This window comes from Dipodomys spectabilis, unplaced genomic scaffold (genome assembly GCF_019054845.1).
Source record: "Dipodomys spectabilis isolate Male_0828 unplaced genomic scaffold, ASM1905484v1 ptg000069l, whole genome shotgun sequence".
In the NCBI taxonomy this organism is placed as follows: Eukaryota; Metazoa; Chordata; class Mammalia; order Rodentia; family Heteromyidae; genus Dipodomys; species Dipodomys spectabilis.
This window is the reverse complement of record NW_024870746.1, coordinates 7493621-7514614: the sequence shown is the minus strand read 5'-3', so window position 1 is coordinate 7514614 and position 20994 is coordinate 7493621. Positions and strand designations below refer to the sequence as shown.

Here is a 20994-nt window from a genome sequence, read left to right as displayed (position 1 = left end):
CCTCCCGGAGTCCACTCATTTCCCATCCTGCGCGCACAAGTTTGCGGAGGTTGGGGCCAGCTTTGCGCGCGAGCCAGGAGGTGCAACAGCGTCAGGAACTCCTGCTGACCATTAGAGGGCAGTCTGGTTCCACAGAGCTCTAGACCAGGCGCCAGGGGGGTCAAGTGCCCCTAAACCCTCCAAAGACCTCCGACGCCTCGGAAGATCATTTCCAACACCACCTCCCACTGGCATCACAGATGCCGCTTTAACAGCCCTCCTGCAGAGAGCACACCTATGTGAGTTTACACCTCTTCCCCACCCGCCAGGCAGCCACCGCTCTGGCCACCTTCTTCCCACAATCTTTCAGAACGAAGGAGTTAATTGCGGCCCCCCCCCCCCCCGCCCACCAAACACACACACACACGCACACGCATGCACACCTGCCGCTTTTTCCGCCTCTTAAGCCGCGAAAAGGAAAAGGGAAGGAAATCGTGGGTGGACTGGGTACCCAGGACCCTGGCTCGCCTTAACTTCCCTGCGTTGTTCTAGAAATCCATCACCCCTCCCTCCCAACCCCCAGACACACGCGTCCATGCACCTTTTCCTGCCAAGACCTCCAACCTAGCACCTCCTGCCCTCTTCCCCAGCGGGAACCGGATGAGCCGTGGGGCTCCATCGGGCCGATCGGTCCCTCCCCTGGCCTCCCGCACGCAGCTTCCACACTCGTCCGGGGTTCAGCCCTCCTCCACTCCACCCCTCTCCAGACGCCCATCCCGGTGAGGGCGCCCTGCGGGCGGGAGAGGAAACCGTCGGGCAGCGGAGCGGCGGGAAGCCTGGGCTACTGAGAGCGCGCGCGGGCTGACGCGGAGAGACGAGCCCCACAGACTTGGGACGGCGAGGAAGGAGTTAAAAGAGCCAGGATCGGCTCTGCGGGCTCCGCGGGCTCCCAGGCTGGGAGGGGAAGCCGCCGGGAGGGAGGGTTTCGGAGCTTGGCTGCGGTCCTCGTCGCCCCTCCAACGTACCCCCCCCCCCTCCTGCCGCAAGGCACAGACTCGGGCCGGCCGGACGCCCCCTCTGGCACACTGTCCGGGCCAGGCGCTCACGCGCGTCGACCGACACCAACTCTCCCGCCGTCCCGCGCGCCCGCCGCGCCCGCCCGGCTCCACCGAGCGCTGGCGGCCGCGCCGCTTCTCTGGCTCGCTCGCTCGGTCGCTCGCTCACATCGTGGTGTGTGTGGGGGGGGGGGATCGCCTCCCGCGGGGCGCTCTCCTTCTCGCTCCCACCTGCTGGGCGACGCCCTCCGCGCGCGCCCAGCCTCTCGCGCTTCTCCACCCGGACCGTCGCAGGAGGAAAAGCGCGCCCTGTGGAAGCACCCTCGATCCGATCCCCTCCTTCCAGCACCCGAGCCCCCCAACCCCCTCAACGGAGCCCCGGATGGGCCGCTGAGTCCGACACCGGCGTCGGAGACCATGATGACAGCGCTCGCCAGCTGCGATGCCCACTGAGGCCATGCCGGACCCCCCGCGCCCTGCCTGCGCCCGCGCGCGCTGCCTGGTACCCCCTGCTGCTGCTGCCCCTGCTGCTGCTGCTGCTCCCGGGCAGCCATGCAGGCACCCTGACGGTAGCCGTGGTGCTGCCTCTGGCCAACACCTCGTACCCGTGGTCCTGGGCGCGCGTGGGACCGGCCGTGCAGCTGGCACTCGCCCGGGTGAAGGCGCGCCCCGATCTGCTGCCGGGCTGGACGGTCCGCACCGTGTTGGGGAGCAGCGAGAACGCGCTGGGCGTCTGCTCCGACACCGCCGCCCCCCTGGCCGCGGTGGATCTCGAGTGGGAACACCACCCGGCCGTGTTCCTGGGCCCCGGCTGCGTGTACGCCGCCGCTCCGGTGGGCCGCTTCACGGCGCACTGGCGGGTGCCGTTGCTGACCGCGGGGGCCCCGGCGGTGGGCTTCGGGGTCAAGGAAGAGTTCGCACTGACCACACGCGCGGGGCCCAGCCACGCCAAGCTGGGCGACTTCGTGGCGGCGCTGCACCGACGGCTGGGCTGGGAGCGCCAGGCGCTGGTGCTCTACGCCTACCGGCCCGGCGACGACCAACACTGCTTCTTCGTGGTGGAGGGGCTGTACATGCGCGTCCAGGACCGCCTCAACATCACCATCGACCACCTGGGGTTCGCCGAGGGCGACCGCGACCACTACACCCTGCTGCTGCGCACCGTGCGGCGCAAGGGCCGAGGTGAGAGGCCGCTAGGCCCTTCTCTTTCATCTGGCCTAGGCACCAGCGTTCCCCTCCCTTTTCTAGGCCGGTCTGATTTTCATTTCTGCCCCAGCCTGTCCAGTCCTTCCTATCCGACTCTCCAGTTCCTTCTCTCTCCCCCACCAACGCCCCCATGTATGTTCCTACCCTCGGTCCCATCCCGGCCTCCCCTCCCCCTGCCCCCACGCACCCTGCCGAGTTAAATGGAAGGGAGAGAGAGCCTGGATTTAGCACTCTTAGCATGTTCCATCCGCCTTTTTTTTCTCGGCTGCTTTCTCTTCCCTGCGTGGCGCGGCCTTCTCCCCTCCTCCAGCCTCTCCCTGCCTGGCTCACCCGCACCTTCTCCGCATCCTCTCTCCAGCCCACCCTTCTCTCCCTAGGCCTTTCAATCCGTCCTCGCTTCCCTTCTCCCCTCGGCTCTGCTCCTTTTCCTTCCACCCTCCACACCTCCCCCTACTTTTCTTCATCTTTCTCCTGTCCATGCCTATGACTGGGCCTGGAGTTGCCATTTAACTGCCACCAGCTGAGAATGTCTCCCCCCCTCCCCCCCAGCAAGCTGCCCCTCTCCCTCTCTGACTCTCTTCCCCTCCAGTCATCTACATCTGCAGCCCCCCAGACACCTTCAGGACCCTGATGCTGCTGGCCCTGGACATTGGCCTCACTGGGGAGGACTATGTTTTCTTCCACCTTGATATCTTTGGGCAAAGCCTGCAAGGGGCACAGGGTGCTGCTCCACGCAGGCCCTGGGAGAGAGGAGACGGGCAGGATGCCAGTGCCCGCCAGGCCTTCCAGGTGAGAACTCGCCTTTTGAAACCGAAGCTGTGAGTCTCTGAGCTAGGGGCACAAAATCCGGAACACTGGGCTCCAAAGTAATCTAAAAGGATTTCAGAAAACAGGGAGTTTGTTTGTTTATTTGGTTTCTTGTTGTTTTAGACAGGATACCCAAGCCTGATAGAACTCTTTTTTTTCTTGTGCTAGTACTAGGGCTTGAACCCAGACCCTAGATGCTATCTCTCTCAGCTTTTTCCCCTTAAGGCTGATACTCTACCACTTGAGCCACAGCTCCACTTCCAGTTTTTGGGTGGTTAATTGGAAATAAGAGTCTCAATGAGCCAGGAGCTGGTGGCTCACACCTGTAATCCTATGTACTCAGGAGGAGGCTAAGATCTGAGGATTGCAGTTCAAAGCCAACCGGAGTGGGAAAGTCCATGAGACTTTTATCTCCAAATAACCACTAGAGTAAACCAGAAGTGGCACTGTGGCTCAAAGTGGTAGAGTACTGGACTTGAGTGAAAAAGCTCAGGGATAGTGCCCAGGCCCTGAATTCAAGCTCCACTGACTGACAAAAGGGGAAAAAAAAAGTATCAATGAACTTTCCTGCCTAGGCTGGCTTTGAACCATGATCCTCAAATCTCAGTCTCCTGAGAACCTAGGACTACAGGCACGAGCCATCCACACCCAGCTTGTAGAAGAACCCAGTCAGCTTCCTGAGTGCTAAGATTACAGATGTGCCCCACTGTGTCTAGCTAGAAAAGAGGGTTTTTTGTTGTTGTTGTTGTTGTTTTTTGGTCGGTCGTGGGGCCTGAACTCTGGGCCTGGGCGCTGTCCCTCAGCTCTTCAGCTCAAGGCTAGCGCTCTACCACTTGAGCCACAGCACCACTTCCGGCTTTTATTTTTCTGCTTATGTGGTGCTGAGGAATCAAACCCAGGGTTTCATGCATGCAAGGCAAGTGCTCTATCACTGAGCCACCTTCCCCGCCCTGAAAAGAGGTTCTTGATATTCATAGAGAGTTAGGCAATGAAATATGTGGGAGGACAGAGCCAGAAAACCAAATAAGAAAACAACTTTGAAATGGGAGGGACTTGAATCACTTGCTTAAGGGCAAGCATCACCTCATGCAGGACAGAGTCCAGCTTGACCTTGACCTAAGCATACAGGCAGGTCTACGTGCTGGATCACAGACAACTGGGGCCCTGGGGTATTGGGAGGATGGAGTCAGCTCCTAGCTCTCCCTTCTCCATTTACCTCTTCCTTAGGCTGCCAAAATCATCGCTTATAAAGAACCAGATAATCCTGAGTACTTGGAATTTCTGGTGCAGCTAAAACTCTTGGCCCAGGAACAATTCAACTTCACCATGGAGGATGGTCTGGTAGGAGTGGGTACTGGGGCCCTTCAGTGTGGATCTCTGGCTCCTACTTCGTGGTGCTCTGGTAGTTTCCATCCTGGCTCTCAACCTTCCTAGGAGTCCCTGGCCTCCCTTTTCTCTCCTTTCCTGTTGTTTCTGAATCTCATCTTTGTTGGAGGGGCAGAGTCTTCATCAAAACCAGAAGGATGACATGTCTTCCCCCACCTGCCTAGAGAGATTCAGAGAGCAGTGGTCAGTGATGACATCTTTTTCTCTCTCCCTCCCTCCCTCCCTTCCTCCCTCCCTTCCTTCCTCCCTCCATTCCTTCCTCTTTCTCTTCCTCTTCCTCCTCCTCCTCCTCCTCCTCCTTTTCTTCTTCTTCTTCTTCTTCTTTTTCTTCTTCTTCTTCTTCTTCTTCTTCTTCTTCTTCTTCTTCTTCTTCTTCTTCTTCTTCTTCTTCTTCTTCTTCTTCTTCTTCTTCTTCCTCCTCCTCCCCCTCTTTCTCTCTGCCATAGAGCTTGAACTCTGGGCCTGGGAGCTGTCCCTGAGCTCTTTTACTTAAGGCTAGCACTCTACCACTTTGAGCCACAATGCCACTTCTGGTTTTCTAGTGATTAATTGGAGGTAAGAGTCTCACAGACTTCCCTGCCCAAGGTGGCTTCGAACCGTGATCCTCAGATCTCAGCCTCCTAAGTAGCTAGGAGTACACGTGTGAGCCACCAGCACTCGGTGTGATGGCATTTGTAAAGTAGCCACAGCTCTCTGTGATACGGTTGTTGTCTTCTGTACCTCCTTCCAAGCTGCCAGTGCATCCTGCTCCCATCCCCAGGCACTGCCATAGCACCGTACTCTGTGCCCTTCATCTATGCCATCCTGACTAAACTCTGTTTGCCCCACAGGAGAACATCATCCCAGCATCCTTCCATGATGGGCTTCTGCTCTATATCCAGGCAGTGACAGAGACTCTGGCACAAGGGGGAACTGTCACTGACGGGGAGGACATCACTCAGCGGATGTGGAACCGAAGTTTCCAAGGTCAGGGCCTGGAGGTGGCTGGAAGGGGCTACCTTCAGGAGTGGAGGGGAGACCCAGATGCCCCAGCAGGAGGCTACAAGAAGCCTAAAGCTACTGAACATAGGTTGACAGTTGTCCCCAACCAGTGGGCTGAGGCACTGTCCCTGAGCCTCCCTGTGCTCAAGGATAGCACTCTACCACTTGAGCCACAGCACCACTTCCAGCTTTTTCTGTGTATGTGGTACTGAGGAATTGAACCCAAGGCTTCCTGCATGCTAGGCAAGAACTCTACCACTAAGCCACATTTCTAGCCCACAACATTCTCTTTTGTTGTTACTCTGTGTGTGTGCACACACGCATGAATGCCCATTAAAGATCAGAGAATGAGAGATGGAGTGGGATCTCTCTAACTTTCCATTCTCTTAGGACAGCCATCTTCCCCCATGTCCACAGGTGTGATGGGATACCTCAAGATCGACAGCCATGGAGACCGGGAGACAGACTTCTCCCTCTGGGATATGGATCCTGATACTGGTGCCTTCAGAGTAAGTTTGTTCACCCAGAAAACAGTGCCATCTCGTCCTCCTACATTCCTTCTATATCCCTGCCAGGGCACCAGTCTATTCTGTGGTCACAGGTCCAGACACCTACCAGAGCCTTGGATAAGACAGACCAGCTCCAGTCTGGGGGAACAATCAGAATGACAGGGACTCAGGCATTGCCCTCAGGGAACTGTGCTGGAGGAGTGAGCATAGTCTTCTCTTAGGGAGCTCATAAGGTGGGTGGGACTCCTACCCTGCAGAGACAGGGACTCTAGGCCAAGAAACATGCATATGAACAGTTCTGGAAATACAGTGGACACGGATTGGCCCAGGCCAAAAGCACAAGGATCAGCTCATCCAGGGAAGGCTTTTGGGAGAAGGGGACATGGAAATTTGGGAAGGAGGATAAAAGGTTGTTTCTGTGCTTCGAGCAAAATCATAAACCCTGTGAATGTAAGAGTAAAGCTCTGTGTGGAGGTTTCCCTATAAAGCTCTTTTTTTGTTGTTGTTGTTTGAGTTTTTCGTGATTAGTTGGAGAAAAGGGTCTCATGGATTTTTCTGCCTGGACTGACTTTGAACCTCTATCTTCAGATCTCAGTCCCCTGAGAAGCTAGGATTACAGGCTTGAGCTACTGGCACCTGGCTCCTCTGTTTTTGTGGCTGACACTGGGGCTTGAACTTAGTTAGGGCATTGTGCTCTTGCTTGGCAAAAATATGGGTCTATGTCAGGCGCCAGTGGCTCACACCTGTAATCCTAGCTACTCAGGAGGCTGAGATCTGAGGATTACAGTTCAAAGCCAGCTCGGGCACGAAAGTCCATGAGACTCTTTTTTGTTGTTGTTGTTGTTGGTCATGGGGCCTGAACTCTGGGCCTGAGCTCTGTCCCTCAGCTCTTCAACTCAAGGCTAGTGTTCTACCACTTGAGCCACAATGCCACTTCTGGTTTTCTGGTGGTTTACTGGAGATAAGAGTTTCATGGGCTTTCCTGCACAGGCTAGCTTTGAACTGAGATCCTCAGATCTCAGCCTCCTGAGTAGCTAGGTTTACAGGCGTGAGCCACCAGCGCCTGGCTTCATGAGACTCTTATCTCCAATAAACCACTCAGAAAACTGGAAGTGGCGCTGTGACTCCAGTGCTCGCCTTGAGCAGAAGAGCTGAGGGACAGCGCGCCCACGACCGACCAAAAAAAAAAAAAGAACATGGGTCTGAGGTCTCTGTACAGAGTCACAGCAGCAGGGGTTCCGTGAAGAGTTTGGCAGCCCAGATGCAGGCCCTGAAAACAGGTGGGAGGCAGGATTCCACTACTGGAGGCCACATATCAGGTGCTTGCCACCCACCACTGCTGCATTTCCATAGGTTGTACTGAACTACAATGGCACTTCCCAAGAGCTGGTGGCTGTGTCAGGGCGCCAACTCTACTGGCCCCTGGGATACCCTCCTCCTGACATCCCTAAATGTGGCTTCGACAATGAGGACCCAGCCTGCAACCAAGGTGACTGGCCTTAGCTCTGCAGTCTCCATTCTGGAGATGTTGCCACCTCCCCACCTGAGGCTTTTCTGGGGCCAGGGCATCCTCTTCCATTTTCTTCCTTTCATCTGTCATCTCAGTTCACTGATGGACTAGTTGAAGGTTCTTCCTCCTGCTGTCTAACCCAAATCTCTCTTGGACTCTCATGCAGACCACTTTTCCACCCTGGAGGTGCTGGCTTTGGTGGGCAGCCTCTCCCTGCTCAGCATCCTGATAGTCTCCTTCTTCATCTACAGGTGAGCTGTGGCGGGGGTGGGGTGGGGGATGCTGGCTGAGGCTGGGGAGATGGGAGGAACTCAGAGGGAAAGAGGAAGAGGTGAACGGAGAACATCAGAAGGTCAGGAGGAAGGTAGGACTGAGAGAAGACAGCAGAAGAGGGGAAGGATAGGCATGGTTTGGGAGGGTCTGGATGTAAGAAGGAGCGGAGAAGTTGGGGCTTGTCATCACAGCAGAGTGGATTCTGGTTTTCCTTGCTGTCCTGAGGCCTGATGGAAAAGGCAGTGATTCCAATCCTCTAGGAATTGGGCCCATGTTCATTGAGCTAAGATGCTGGGCTATGCTGGGTACCAGGTGCCGAACCTGGGGTGGAGACAAGGGAGGTGAGGGATGAATGAGCCCTGTTCCTGCCTTCCAGTGGAGGCGGAAATGAAAGCCCAGGGGAAGTTAATTGGGCAGGAAAGAGGAGGAAGAAAATCAATGGTGATTAAGCGAGTATTGTGTGTTAGGCTTTAATCATACACATGATTAAAGTTGAAGCAAATATGAAGGCTCCCCCAGTTGCTAAAGGAGGACATTGAGATTGAGTACCCTGGCATCCCCAGGGAGGCAGAATTTTACCCATACCTCCTGACCCAGGACAATGTCTTAGTACATGGAGAACTCGTAGGGCTCTGAGGAAGGGCTGCTGAGCACCCCTACCAGGTCAGGGGCTCAGGTGCAGGCATCATGCCCCAGGAAGATGCAGCTGGAGAAGGAGCTGGCTTCAGAGCTGTGGCGGGTACGCTGGGAGGACCTGCAGCCCAGCAGCCTTGAGAGGCATCTCCGGAGCGCGGGCAGCCGGCTGACCCTGAGTGGGGTGAGAACACTGGCATTGGGGGCTGGGTTCGAGGAATGCTGGTGACTACTGTGGGGAAGCTGGGTACCGAAAGCAATGCCTGATGGGTAAAGTAAAAAAACAAGGTTGTACTCTTAAGTTATGCCTTCCTTGCTGTGTGACCTTGAGCAAGTCACCTTCTGTCTCAGAGACAGTCTTAAGACAAGATTACAGCAAAAGAGCCACGAAGGTAAAAAGAGATAGCGTGTGAACACACAAATATAAACAAGTTGGCCAGGTGCTGGTAGTGTAAGTCTGTAATCCTAGTAACTCAGGAAGCTGAGATTCAGAGGATCAAAGTTCAGAGCCAGCCTGGGCTGAAAAATCCAAGAGATTTTATCTACAAAATAACTAGCAATAGCCTAGTGTCAGTGACTCATTTCTGTAATCTTTTTTTTTTTTTGGCCAGTCCTGGGGCTTGAACTCAGGGCCTGGGCACTGTCCCTGGACTTCTTTTGCTCAAGGCTAGCACTCTACAACTTGAGCCATAGCGCCACTTCTGGCCCTTTCTGTTTATGTGATACTGAGGAATCAAACCCAGGACTTCATGCGTGTTATGCAAGTACTCTAGCACTTAAGCCACGTTCCCAGCCCTCACTCCTGTAATCCTAACAACTCAGGAGGCTGAGATCTGAGGACCAAGGTTCAAAGCCAGCCCAGGCAAGAAAGTCCTTGAGACTCTTATCTCTAATTAACCACCAAAAAGGTAGTTGTAGAGCTATGGTTCAAATAAAAAGCTAAGGTTGGTCTGGGAGTGTGGCTCAGTGGTAGAGTGCTTGCCTAGACAGTGCCCAGGCCCTAAGTTCAAGCCTCAGGACTGGCAAAAAAAAAAAAGGAAAGAAAGAGCGAACTAATGGAAGGAAGGAAGGAAGGAAGGAAGAAAAGCTAAAGGGACTGCTCTCAGGTCCCTGAGTTCAAACTCCATCAAACTCCAGTATTGGCACACTGGAAAGGAAAGGAGGAGAAGGTCGGGGAAGGGAGGAGAAGTAAGAAAGAGAGAGGAAGGAAGAAAAACTCAGCAGGCTGGAGATATGGTTCAAATGGTAAAATACCAGCCAAGCAAGTTGCTCGTGTGTGTGTATGTGTGTGTGTGTGTGTGTATGTGTGTCTGTCTGTCTGTCTGGCTGGCTGGCTGTCTGTCTGTCTGGCTGGCTGGCTGGCTGTCTGCCTGTGTGTCTGTGTGTATACACAAATTAATCCTCATGAGGGATGTAAGGAAGGGTAACACAAAAATTAAGGCAGGGTACCCAAGATACAGACTGCCCCTGAGCTGACCACACTTCTACTCTCCAACCCTATAGAGAGGCTCCAATTATGGTTCCTTGCTAACCACAGAGGGCCAGTTCCAAGTCTTTGCCAAGACAGCATACTATAAGGTGGGTCTGGGGCCGGGGGTAGGGAGGCAAGCTCCATTTCCAATCTTTTTCTGGTTCATTGTGGGGGGGAAGTATGCTTTGAGGGCTGAGGGAGGGTCCTGAGGTGGGCTCTCAGAGAACAGATTGGGAGTCACGGGGTTGTCGGGAGCAGGTGGCATTCCCAGGGAATCAGGCCATGCCCTGCACAGCAACAGTCTCTATTCCTTACCCAGGGTAACCTCGTGGCTGTGAAACACGTGAACCGTAAACGTATTGAGCTGACACGAAAAGTCCTGTTTGAACTGAAGCATGTAATATGGGGGAGTGAGCCAGTGGCCTGGGGAAGGTTCCATGGGGACCCAAGAGGGTGGACCAGCAGAACTGTTACACAGGGACCTGGCCTAGCAAAGCTAAGGACTGTAGTCTGGGATGGGTCTTGCATCTTGGTGAGCATGAGAATCAGTCATAAGATGAGAGATCACTGGATGCCAGGAAAGCTCCTTGAGGGATCACACATGATGGCCCTGGGGGGGGGGGGGTGGAGGACATGCTTGCAGAGGGAAGAGGAGGCAGATTCTGGGGGAGGATGGGCTGACTAACAGGTGGGAATCATGGGAAGGTCTCAGCCGTGTCTACAGAAAATGATTGGAGAGTGAGGAAGAGTGAGGGATCCCTGAGGCCAGCCGGAAACTTGGTGAGGAGTGAGGGTTTTACCACACCCCTGATGCTGTCCCTCCCCTGCAGATGCGGGATGTGCAGAATGAACACCTGACTAGATTTGTGGGTGCCTGTACAGATCCCCCCAACATCTGCATCCTCACAGAGTACTGTCCCCGTGGGAGCCTGCAGGTAAGAACCAGGGGGATGGTCAGGAAGCCTGAATTCTAACCCTTGCTCTTTTCTTTTTTTGTGTGCCAGTACTGGGGCTTGAACTCAATGCCTCACACTCTTGACTTTCCCGCTTGAGGCTGGCACTCAACCACTTGACCCACAGCTCCATTTCTAACCTTTTTCTGTTTCATTAGAGATAAGAGTCTCTTCTCTCTGAGCTTCCTTTTCCAGGTTGGCTTTGAACTCAGATCTTAGCCTCTTGAGTAGTTAGATTACAGGCATAAGCCAACAACACCCAGCTCTCCTGGGTTTGCTCTTGACTAGTCATATGACCCCAGGCAGGCCTGTTTTTCTGGCTTTTATTGGCTCCCATCTACTAAATGGAGTCGAGGGAGGATGATGACATGAGAGTAAATCCAAAGGCCTGTCTTGTTCTACCAGCTTAGGTTGATAGGACCCTGGTACCCTCCCCCTGCTCCCAGGAGGTCTGCAGGGTACAGGTCTGACTCTCACTGCCCCAGTAGGACATCTTGGAGAATGAGAGCATCACCTTGGACTGGATGTTCCGGTACTCACTCACCAATGACATTGTCAAAGTAAGCCCAGAAGAGCCTATCAGATGGGGACAGGGGAGAAAAGGTATGCTTCTCCTCTTGACCAGGTTCATGACTTTTGCCTCCCCAACTTTCCCAGGGAATGCTGTTTCTCCACAATGGAGCCATTTGCTCCCATGGGAACCTCAAGTCATCCAACTGCGTGGTAGATGGTCGCTTTGTGCTTAAGATCACTGACTACGGGCTGGAGAGCTTCAGGGACCCAGAGCCAGAGCAAGGACACATCCTGTTTGCCAGTGAGCCTAAGTCTTGACCCCTAGCATCTACTGCTGGCATAGCCCAGTAAAGACACTGAGGCCCGGCCTTAGTTGGGTTTGAGTGTGCTTCTCCTACCTCTGGACCAAATTCTCATCAATAAAAAGGGGGAGGTGGGCTGGAATGGCAGCTTATAGTAGAGTGCTTGCCTAGCATGTGTGTGAGGCCCTGGATTTGATCCCCAGCACCATAAAAATAGCTAACTAAATAAAACCACAAAAGAGGCCAGTCAGACTTAAGTTGTGTTTAGGCGTCTTCTACATCTCAACATCTGCAGTATATCCAGACCATTCCCAACCACAGCCTGGTTCAAAGCATTTTTTTCCCCTTGGTGGTGCTAAAGTTTGAACTTAGGGCCTCACGCTTGCTAGGCAGGCACCCTATCACTTGGAAACCGCCCCCACCCCTTCCTCCAGTCCTTGTTTAGTTTATTTTTTCAGATAGGGCCTCAAAAAATGACCTCCAACCACAATCCTCCTGAGTAGTTGGGATTCCAGGCATGCACTACCAGGACCAACTCAAAGCTTTACTTAATCCTGCTCCCCCTCTGAAGCTCCTTTCCCAGCTTTACCACACTTTTCTGTTTTACTTTTATCATTGCATTGTTTCCCCATATTCATGTGCTAGTTTTTCTTTTCCCACTGGAATGTAAAGTCCCTTATCTTTTAGCTTGGGGGCCCCCTTGCCCTGTGACTCCTGACCTCTGACCCACAGAAAAGTTATGGACAGCCCCAGAGCTCCTGCGAATGGCTTCACCCCCTGCCCGGGGCTCCCAGGCTGGTGATGTGTACAGCTTTGGGATCATCCTCCAGGAGATTGCCCTTAGGTGTGGGGTCTTCCACGTAGAAGGTCTGGACCTCAGCCCAAAAGGTGAGAGGACCATATTGCCCCTTACCCCTACCAGTCTCTGCTAGTTCTACCCTCAGGGAGAAGGACCTCTGGAAAGATGTCAACCCATTCCTTGTGGAGTGGGTTCTAGCCACCACACTTTGCCCTGATGACCAGTCTCCTGCCAGCCTCTGCCCCCACATCCTGGTCCTGAGTATCCCTAACCTACCTTAACTGCTTGTCCCATCTCTGACTGAGTCCTTGGCTCATCCCTACCTCTTAGTTCCTCTCCTCCCAACACAGAGATCATCGAGCGTGTGACTCGGGGTGAGAAGCCCCCCTTCCGGCCTTCCCTGACACTGCAGAGCCATCTGGAAGAGATAGGACATTTGATACAGAGGTGCTGGGCTGAGGACCCACAGGAGCGGCCACCCTTCCAGCAGATCCGCCTGACGCTGCGCAAGTTTAACAGGTCACTAATATTAGTGTTGGCTCCCCATATATCCACACCAGCCCTCCTAAACCTCACACTTAAGCCTGTTCCTGCAGCCTCAGAGGGAGCCCCAATCCTCTGCAAGTGCTAAATGACTTAGCTGTCCCCAAAGTCTCCTAGGATTCATACCCCTTTCCTCTACCACCATCAGCCCACATCCTTTCCTGTCCACCCTCCACACTGGCCGCAGACTTTTAAGAATAAATAGGCCATATTCTCCTGGCCTCCTACTTCTTCCCCATAGCCTTGCCCACCTCTCTCTTCAAAGCTCCAGCCCCAGTCCTTCAGTCTCCCTTTCCAGGGGACTCACTGGGGCCAAGTACTCCCAGACACACGCATCTGCCTCTTTAGTCCTCAGCCAATCTATCTTGTATTCAACAAAAATGGCACACCTAGTAATCCTAGTTACTTAGGAAACAGATCTGAGGGTCCAGGTTGACAAGTCAGCCCAGGTAGACAAGTCAGAGAAACTCTTTTCTTTTTCTTCAGATGTTTAAAAATTTTTTTTATTGTGATTATGCGGTTACATCATTTCCCAAATTTCACAGTATTGTGGGATAGTGATGCTTAGTTAAAGTCACAAACACATTCTAATTATATCATTTCCCAAATTTCACAGTGTTATGGGATAGTGATGCTTAGTTAAAGTTACAAACACATTCTAACTTTCATGGGGCAAATTGTCTATCATGGTCTATAACATTTAGGAGTTCTATGAGCTTTGCAATAAGTTATTTCTTCCACATTGGGTGATATGTACATTTCTTTTGTTTTGCATAGCATCAGCTGTTCCCTCTTTCCCACTTGTTCCCTCCCTCCCATTGTTGCCATTGAGTTGCTTAGTTCATTTTGGTCAATGTCTAGTGCAGCTGATGGATCCCGCTGCTGTTTTTCCTTGATTCCCTCTAGTTCTGTGTCGTCCTCCTGGTTTCCCCCCGGTATGCACATATATACCATATATGTGATTAGCAGCATGGGGTTATTTAGTAGTGATTCGACCAGATGAGTGGAAGTCCTTTGTTTCTTTTCTTTCTTTTTTTTTTGTCAGTAATGGGGCTTCAACTCTGGGCTTGGGCGCTGTCCTTGCACTCTTCAGCTCAAGGCAAGCACGCTACTGTTTGAGCCCAGCGCCACTTCTGGTTTTCTAGTGGTTTATTGGAGATGAGTCTCATGGACTTTCCTGCCCAGACTGGCTTTGAACCTCAATCCTCAGATCTCAGCCTCCTGAGTAGCTAGGATTGAAAGCATGAGCCACCGGCGCCCGACTTCCTTTGTTTCTTAAGTCTTGTTAATTTTGTTGTATCACCTTACATTTTGGATTTAACATCCACTTACCAGGGAGACCATGTGCCGTTTGTCTTTTTGCTCTTGGCTTACCTCACTCAACATGATTTCTTCTAGCTCCATCTATTTCCCTGCAAATGCCATTATTTTGTTCTTTCTAATGGCTGTATAATATTCCATGGTGTATAGATACCACAATTTTTGGATCCATTCATCTGTGGTGGGGCATCTAGGTTGTTTCCATATCCTGGCTATTGCGAACAGTGCTGCAATAAACATGGAGGTGCACGTGTCCTTGTATATTGGTTCCTGTTGTTCAGGGTAGATGCCTAGAAGTGGTATGACTGGGTCATAAGGGAGGTCAATATTTAGCTTTCTGAGGACCCTCCAGACTGCTTTCCAAAGTAGTTGTATAAGTGTACATTCCCACCAGCAGTGTAATAGGGTTCCTCTTTCTCCACATCCCCTCCAGCATTTGTCGTTGGCTGACTTGAGGATGTGGGCCATTCTGACTGGGGTAAGGTGGTATCTCAGGGTTGTCTTTATTTGCATTTCCTTCACAACCAGGGATGGTGAACATTTCCTTCATGTGTTTCTTTGCCATTTTTATCTCTTCTTCTGAGAAGTCTCTCTTTAGTTCCCTTGCCCATTTAGTAATTGGTTTGTTAGGTTTGGGAAGGATTAGTTTCTTGAGTTCCCTGTATATACTGGATATTAACTCCTTGTCTGATATATTGCTGGTAAATATTTTTCCACAGTTAGTTGGTTGTCTTTCTAGCTTGGTTGCTGTAGCTTTAGCTGTGCAGAAGCTTTTTATTTTAAGGCAGTCCCATTTGTCAAGTCTCTCTCCAATTTGTTGTGACCCTGGGACTCTGTTCAGGAAGTTCCTGCCTGTGCCTATAAGTTCAAGTGTCTCTCCTACTCTGTCCTGCAGTAGTTTCAGAGATTCAGGTTTGATGTTAAGGTCTTTAATCCATTTTGAGTTGATGTTGGTGCATGGTGATAGGCTGGGGTCCACTTTTAGTTTTCTGCATGTGGCCGCCCAGTTTTCCCAGCACCAGTAGTTGAAGAGGCTGTGTTTCTTCTACTGTATGTCTTTGGCTCCTTGGTCAAATATCAGCTGACGGGAGGCGTGTGGTTTTTAGAGAAACTCTTTATCTCCAATAAATCAGCAAGTAGCCAGAAATGGTGGTGTGGCTCAAGCCTTGAGAGAAAAACTAAGGGAGAACTCTAGGTCCTGAGTTCAAGCCCCATTATGAGTATACTAAAAAAAAAAAAAAAAAAAAAAAGCCGGGTGCCGGTGGCTCACACCTCTAATCCTAGCTATTCAGGAGGCTGAGATCTGAGGATCACTGTTCAAAGCCAGCCCGGACACAAAAGTCCATGAGACTATTATCTTCAATAAACCACTCAGAAAACTGGAAATGGCACTGTGGCTCAAGTGGTAGAGCACTAACCTTGAGCTGAAGAGCTGAGAAACAGTACCTAGGCCTAGAGTTCAAGCCTCATGACCAACAACAACAACAAAAAAGCTGGGCACTGTAACTCACACCTGTAACCCTAGGCTGAGATCTGATCATTGAGTTCAAAGCCTGCCAAGGCAAGAAAGTCTATGAGACTCTCTTCAGTTAACTACCAAAAATCCAGAAGTGGAGCTGTGGCTCAAGTGCCAGTATTAGACTTGAGCACAAAAGCTGAGCAACAGTGTCAGGGCTCCTGGAGTTCAAACCCCAGGACTAGCACACACACACAAAGAACAAGACATGGATGTTTAAAGCTTCATCAGAGATGACTTTTTTCCTTTGCTCTCCCTCTGTATCCCAAGCCCAGATGCTCTCAAGGAATCCACAGCTGGGGGAAGGCTGACATTTAAGCCTGGGTAGAGCCGATGCCTGCAAGGTGGGCCCTCCAGGTCCAGTTCTCTCTCACCAGCCTCATCTCCACCCTGTGGTCCTCAGGGAGAACAGCAGCAACATTCTGGATAACCTGCTCTCCCGCATGGAGCAGTACGCCAACAACCTGGAGGAGCTGGTGGAGGAACGGACACAGGCCTATCTGGAGGAGAAGCGCAAGGCTGAGGCCCTGCTCTACCAGATTCTGCCTCAGTGAGTACCTCTGCTTCCCCTCTCCCCACCTCCATACGAAGCTCATTCTCACGGCACCTCACCCTCTGGTCTGCGCCTGCCCGGTCCCATCAGCTCTGTGGCTGAGCAGCTGAAACGTGGGGAGACAGTTCAGGCAGAGGCCTTTGACAGCGTAACCATCTACTTCAGTGACATCGTGGGGTTCACAGCCCTGTCGGCAGAGAGCACACCCATGCAGGTAAGGGAGGGTTCAGCCACAGGTAAGTCAGTTTGGCTTTCATTTTCCATCCCTTGCTCTGTCTCCTGACTTGCTTTGTCCAGCCTGCCCAGGTGGAGGCCCTTCTTCCCTATTCCTTTTGGCTTCTTGTTACCTTCCAGGTGGTGACACTGCTCAATGACTTGTACACTTGCTTTGATGCTGTCATTGACAACTTTGATGTGTACAAGGTGAGGGTATGCTAGGGATGGGAAGGGGCAGACAGTTAGACACTGACCCCAGGTAGGGAAATAGTCCCAAGAGGCCGACAGAATGTGAGAGGAGACCAAGGGACATGGGCAGAAAGTGACAGGGGCACCCAGGAACAGCAAACCCTGGAGATGGGGAAGAGGACAGACAGCACCTTGCAGGTGGGTGGGCAACAGAAAGACAGTGCTAAGGGGTAGCAGACCAGTGACCCAGAGAAGAGAATTCCAGAACTCCTGTCCTGTGTTCTTTTCTACACACACATACATGCACACACACACACACACACACAGGTGGAGACCATCGGCGATGCCTACATGGTGGTGTCTGGGCTCCCAGTGCGTAATGGGCGTCTGCATGCCCGCGAGGTGGCTCGCATGGCGCTGGCCCTGCTGGATGCCGTGCGCTCCTTCCGCATCCGCCACAGGCCCCAGGAGCAGCTGCGCTTGCGGATTGGCATCCACACAGGTGAGGCTGCCAGGGACTTGGGGAAGGAAAGGGGCTGGGAAGTTACCCCTGGGCCCAGTCTCTCACTTCATCCCCTTATAACACATGCTCACACTCACACACTCAAACAAAACTGGGACCTCCTATCTTACCTCCTGCCTTGATCCTCTTTTCTCCCTTAGAAATACAACTGACCAGTTCTGTTCCTTCCTTGCCCCTCCCAGGCCCGGTATGTGCTGGTGTGGTAGGGTTGAAGATGCCCCGTTACTGCCTCTTTGGGGACACAGTCAACACAGCTTCAAGAATGGAGTCTAATGGAGAAGGTACAGTGCCCCTCGGAGGAAGAATGAGGAAGGAGGGCTCACCAAGGGCCACTCTGTGCACGCTCTTAGCTCTTCTTCCAAGTTTTTCTCCTAATATAGATGCTCCTCTACTTTAGATGGAATTACAGTTGTTAGGTAGAAAATATTATAGTAAAAATGCGTTTAATACCAGTAACCTCATAGCTTATTCTCACCTACTTTAAGCTTGCTCAGGGCATTTTCATTAGTCTACAGCTAGGCAAAACTACTACAAAACCTATTTTATCCGGGTGCTGATGGCTACTCAGGAAAATGAGATTTGAGGATCACGGTTCAAAGCCAGCCTGGGCAGGAAAGGCCATGAGACTTTTATCTCCAAATAAAATACCCAGAAAACTGGAAGTGGCGCTGTGGCTCAAGTGGTAGAGCACTTGCCTTGAGCTGAAGAGCTGAGGGACAGCACCCAGGCCCAGAGTTCAAGCCCTATAAAAGTGTTAAGCTGAGCCAGGCACCAGTGGCTCATGCCTGTAATCCTAGGTACTCAGGAGGCTGAGATCTGAGGATCTCGGTTCAAAGACAGCCTGAGCAGGAAAGTCGGTGAGACTCTTATCTCCAGTAAACCACTAGAAAACCGAAGTGGTGCTGTGGCTCAAGTGGTAGAGCACTCGCCTTGAGCTGAAGAGCGCAGGAACAGTGCCCAAGCCCAGAGTTCAAGCCCCACAACCCACCAAAAACAAAATGTGCTAAACTGGCTAGGAAAGTGGCTCAGTGGTAGAGTTCTTGCCTAGTATGCATGAGGCCCTAGATAAGATTCCTCAGTACCAAATAAACAGAAAAAGCCAGAAGTGTTGCTGTGGCTTAAGTGGTAGAGTGCTAGCCTTGAGCAAAAGAAGCCCAGGGACAGTGCCCAGCCCCTGAGTTCAAGCCCCAGGACTGGCAAAAATTAAAAAAGTGTTAAGCTGAGCATTGGTGGCTCATGATTGTAATCCTAGCTACTCTGGAGGCTGCAACATGAGGATCATAGTTCGAAGCCATCACAAGCAGAAAAGTCGAAGAAACTTATCTCCAGTAAAAAAGCCAGTAAAAGCCAGAAGTGAAGGCATGGGTCAAGTAAGCACCAGCCTTGAGTGAAAAAGCAAAGCAAGAGTGTAAGACTCTGAGTTCAAGTCCCAGTACTGGCACAAAAAAAACAAACTAAAGTGTTGAATGTATAAACACAGATGAGTGTGTTATAGACATGATATGTAGAAAGCAAATACAACATCCAAAATATGCTGACACACAGTACATTCAGAGTACAATTATTTCCCTGCACTGTAGATTGGGAGATTTGGCTCACTTGCTGCTGATACTGCCCAGAATCACAAGACATTACTGTACTATACATCACCAGTCCCCCAAAAGAGATCCAAATCCAAAGAATAGGGTTTTTGTTTTGTTTTGTTTTCTTGCTGGTCTTGGGCTTGAGGCTCAGGAGATGCCTGGGCACTGTCCCTGAACTTTTGTGCTAAAAACTACCACTCTACCACTTGAACCACAACTCACTTCTGGCTTTTTGGTGATTAAGATAAGAGTATCATAAAGCTGGGTGCTGGTGGCTTATACCTATAATCCTAGCTACTCAAGAGGCTGAGGTATAAAGATCCATGTTTGGAAGCCAGCCTGAGCAGAAAGTCGGTGAGGAGAATTTTTTTTCCCCCACCAGTCCTGGGGCTTGAACTCAGTGCCTGAGCACTGTCCGTGAGCCTCTCTGCTCAAGGCTAGTGCTCTTCCACAGCCATAGTACCACTTCCAGCTTTTTCTGTTTATGTATTACTGAGGAATCAAACTCAAGGCTTCTTACATGCTAGGGAAGCACTCTATCACTAAGCCACATTCCCAGCCCAGTGAGACTCTTATCTTCACTTAACCATGTGAAAACCAGAAGTGACACTGTGGCTTAAAGTAGTAAAGCATTAGCCTTAAGCAGAAGAGCTCAGGGACAGTGCCAGGCTCTGACCCCCAAAATAAATAAATAAATAAGAGTATCATGGACTTTCTTGCCCAGCTTGGCTTTGGCTTTGAACCATAATCCTCAGATCTCAGCCTCCTGAGTAGCTAGGATTACAGATAGGAGCCACTGGCACTTGAGTTCAAGCCCCAGGACCAGATATAACATGAAAGGGGTGGAACTTCTCTGAATTAAGAGATTTCCAGGGCTAAAGTAAGGTGGGAAAGCCACGATCTATACCACTTTCAATCCCTGATGTCTCTGCCTTCACCTTCCTCCTCTGGTCTCTTGTACCCACTATCTTCTTTCTCCCTTGTCCTACCCAGCCCTGAAGATCCACTTGTCTTCTGAGACCAAGGCTGTCCTGGAAGAGTTTGATGGTTTTGAATTGGAGCTTCGAGGGGATGTGGAAATGAAGGTAAAGAAGAAAGAACCCTCTGCCTTCACTACTCCTTGGGTTCTAGAGGGTCCCAAGGCTCCCATCCTAAGCCTGTCCTGTGGTTTGGGCACGTGAGTATGTCACTCCCCACTCCAGCCTCCTCTTCTTATTCCCTCCAGGGCAAGGGCAAGGTTCGAACATACTGGCTCCTAGGAGAGCGTGGGAGTAGCACCCGAGGCTGACCTGTCTCCTCTGCTGTCCTTCTGCACCTCCCTTACCTGGGCTAGAGACACTGCAGGTGCCAGGCCGTCTCGTGTGCACAGCAGCTCTACCATTGTGGAAAGATCAAGGATTGGAGAAGCATTCTGAACAGCTTACGTGTGCAGACCTAAGCTGTCTCCCAGTGGAGATATAAGATGTGACCTCTGAGAGTGGATTGGTGTGAGGAACCTCAAGCTTACAAGACTCACTGAAGCAAATAGTCACACAAAGTGGTGCACATGCACATGTATGCACACACACACACACACCACATACCACTACTAGATATGGATTTCTTAACCCTCTACTTTGCTACACCATAACTTTTATCAGGAAGAAAAGAGATTCTAAGTGAATTAGGGAGTCTGAGAACCCAGAACTTGGTCTAATCCATAAGGGCCAATTATCACCCCCTAGCTAATAGTGGGCAAACTATCACCCCCTAGCTAATAGTAGACATAGTGTCCAGGGAACAAGAAGGGATTTATGCGTGTATGCCTTGCTCCTCCTGTGAGTGGAAACCATTAAAATCGTTCTTCCAGTGACTGTCTCTTCTTGAGGGAGAGAGGAAAAACAGCCTCTACTTCCAAAAGACTCATTTCTCAAGCTCTAGGAATGTGGGGTCTGAACAGGCTGTAGCCACCTTCAACCTTGAAGAGATCTTGGGACAGCTGATGCATTTCCTAGTAGTACTGAAATTGTATTGACAGCCAATAAGAGCTCATGTTTATATGGGTTATATTTATCACTATTGGTCATATTAGAAATTAAAACAACAAAAAATAACTTAGATCCTTATTTATTAAGATAATAAACCCTTTACATGTTAATACTTTTTTTTTTGTTTTATCAAAGACATTTTCAAAA

The 20994-nt window shown here is 51.3% G+C and overlaps 1 protein-coding gene across 1 annotated transcript; it reads left to right on the top strand.

Annotated features, from left to right (window-relative positions):
* The first annotated feature begins 1382 nt into the window (after window positions 1-1382).
* On the top strand, window positions 1383-20714 carry Npr1 (natriuretic peptide receptor 1). The gene is given in 23 exon segments (XM_042682017.1): window positions 1383-1542; window positions 1544-2216; window positions 2830-3029; window positions 4275-4388; window positions 5264-5399; window positions 5832-5923; window positions 7277-7412; window positions 7600-7684; window positions 8403-8523; window positions 9843-9917; window positions 10130-10207; window positions 10641-10745; window positions 11252-11323; window positions 11421-11577; window positions 12311-12466; window positions 12728-12896; window positions 16160-16306; window positions 16400-16523; window positions 16664-16732; window positions 17042-17216; window positions 17420-17518; window positions 19814-19905; window positions 20046-20714. Coding segments are annotated over 23 exon segments (3204 nt in total). The 5' UTR covers window positions 1383-1476; the 3' UTR covers window positions 20109-20714.
* The last annotated feature ends 280 nt before the right edge of the window (window positions 20715-20994 follow it).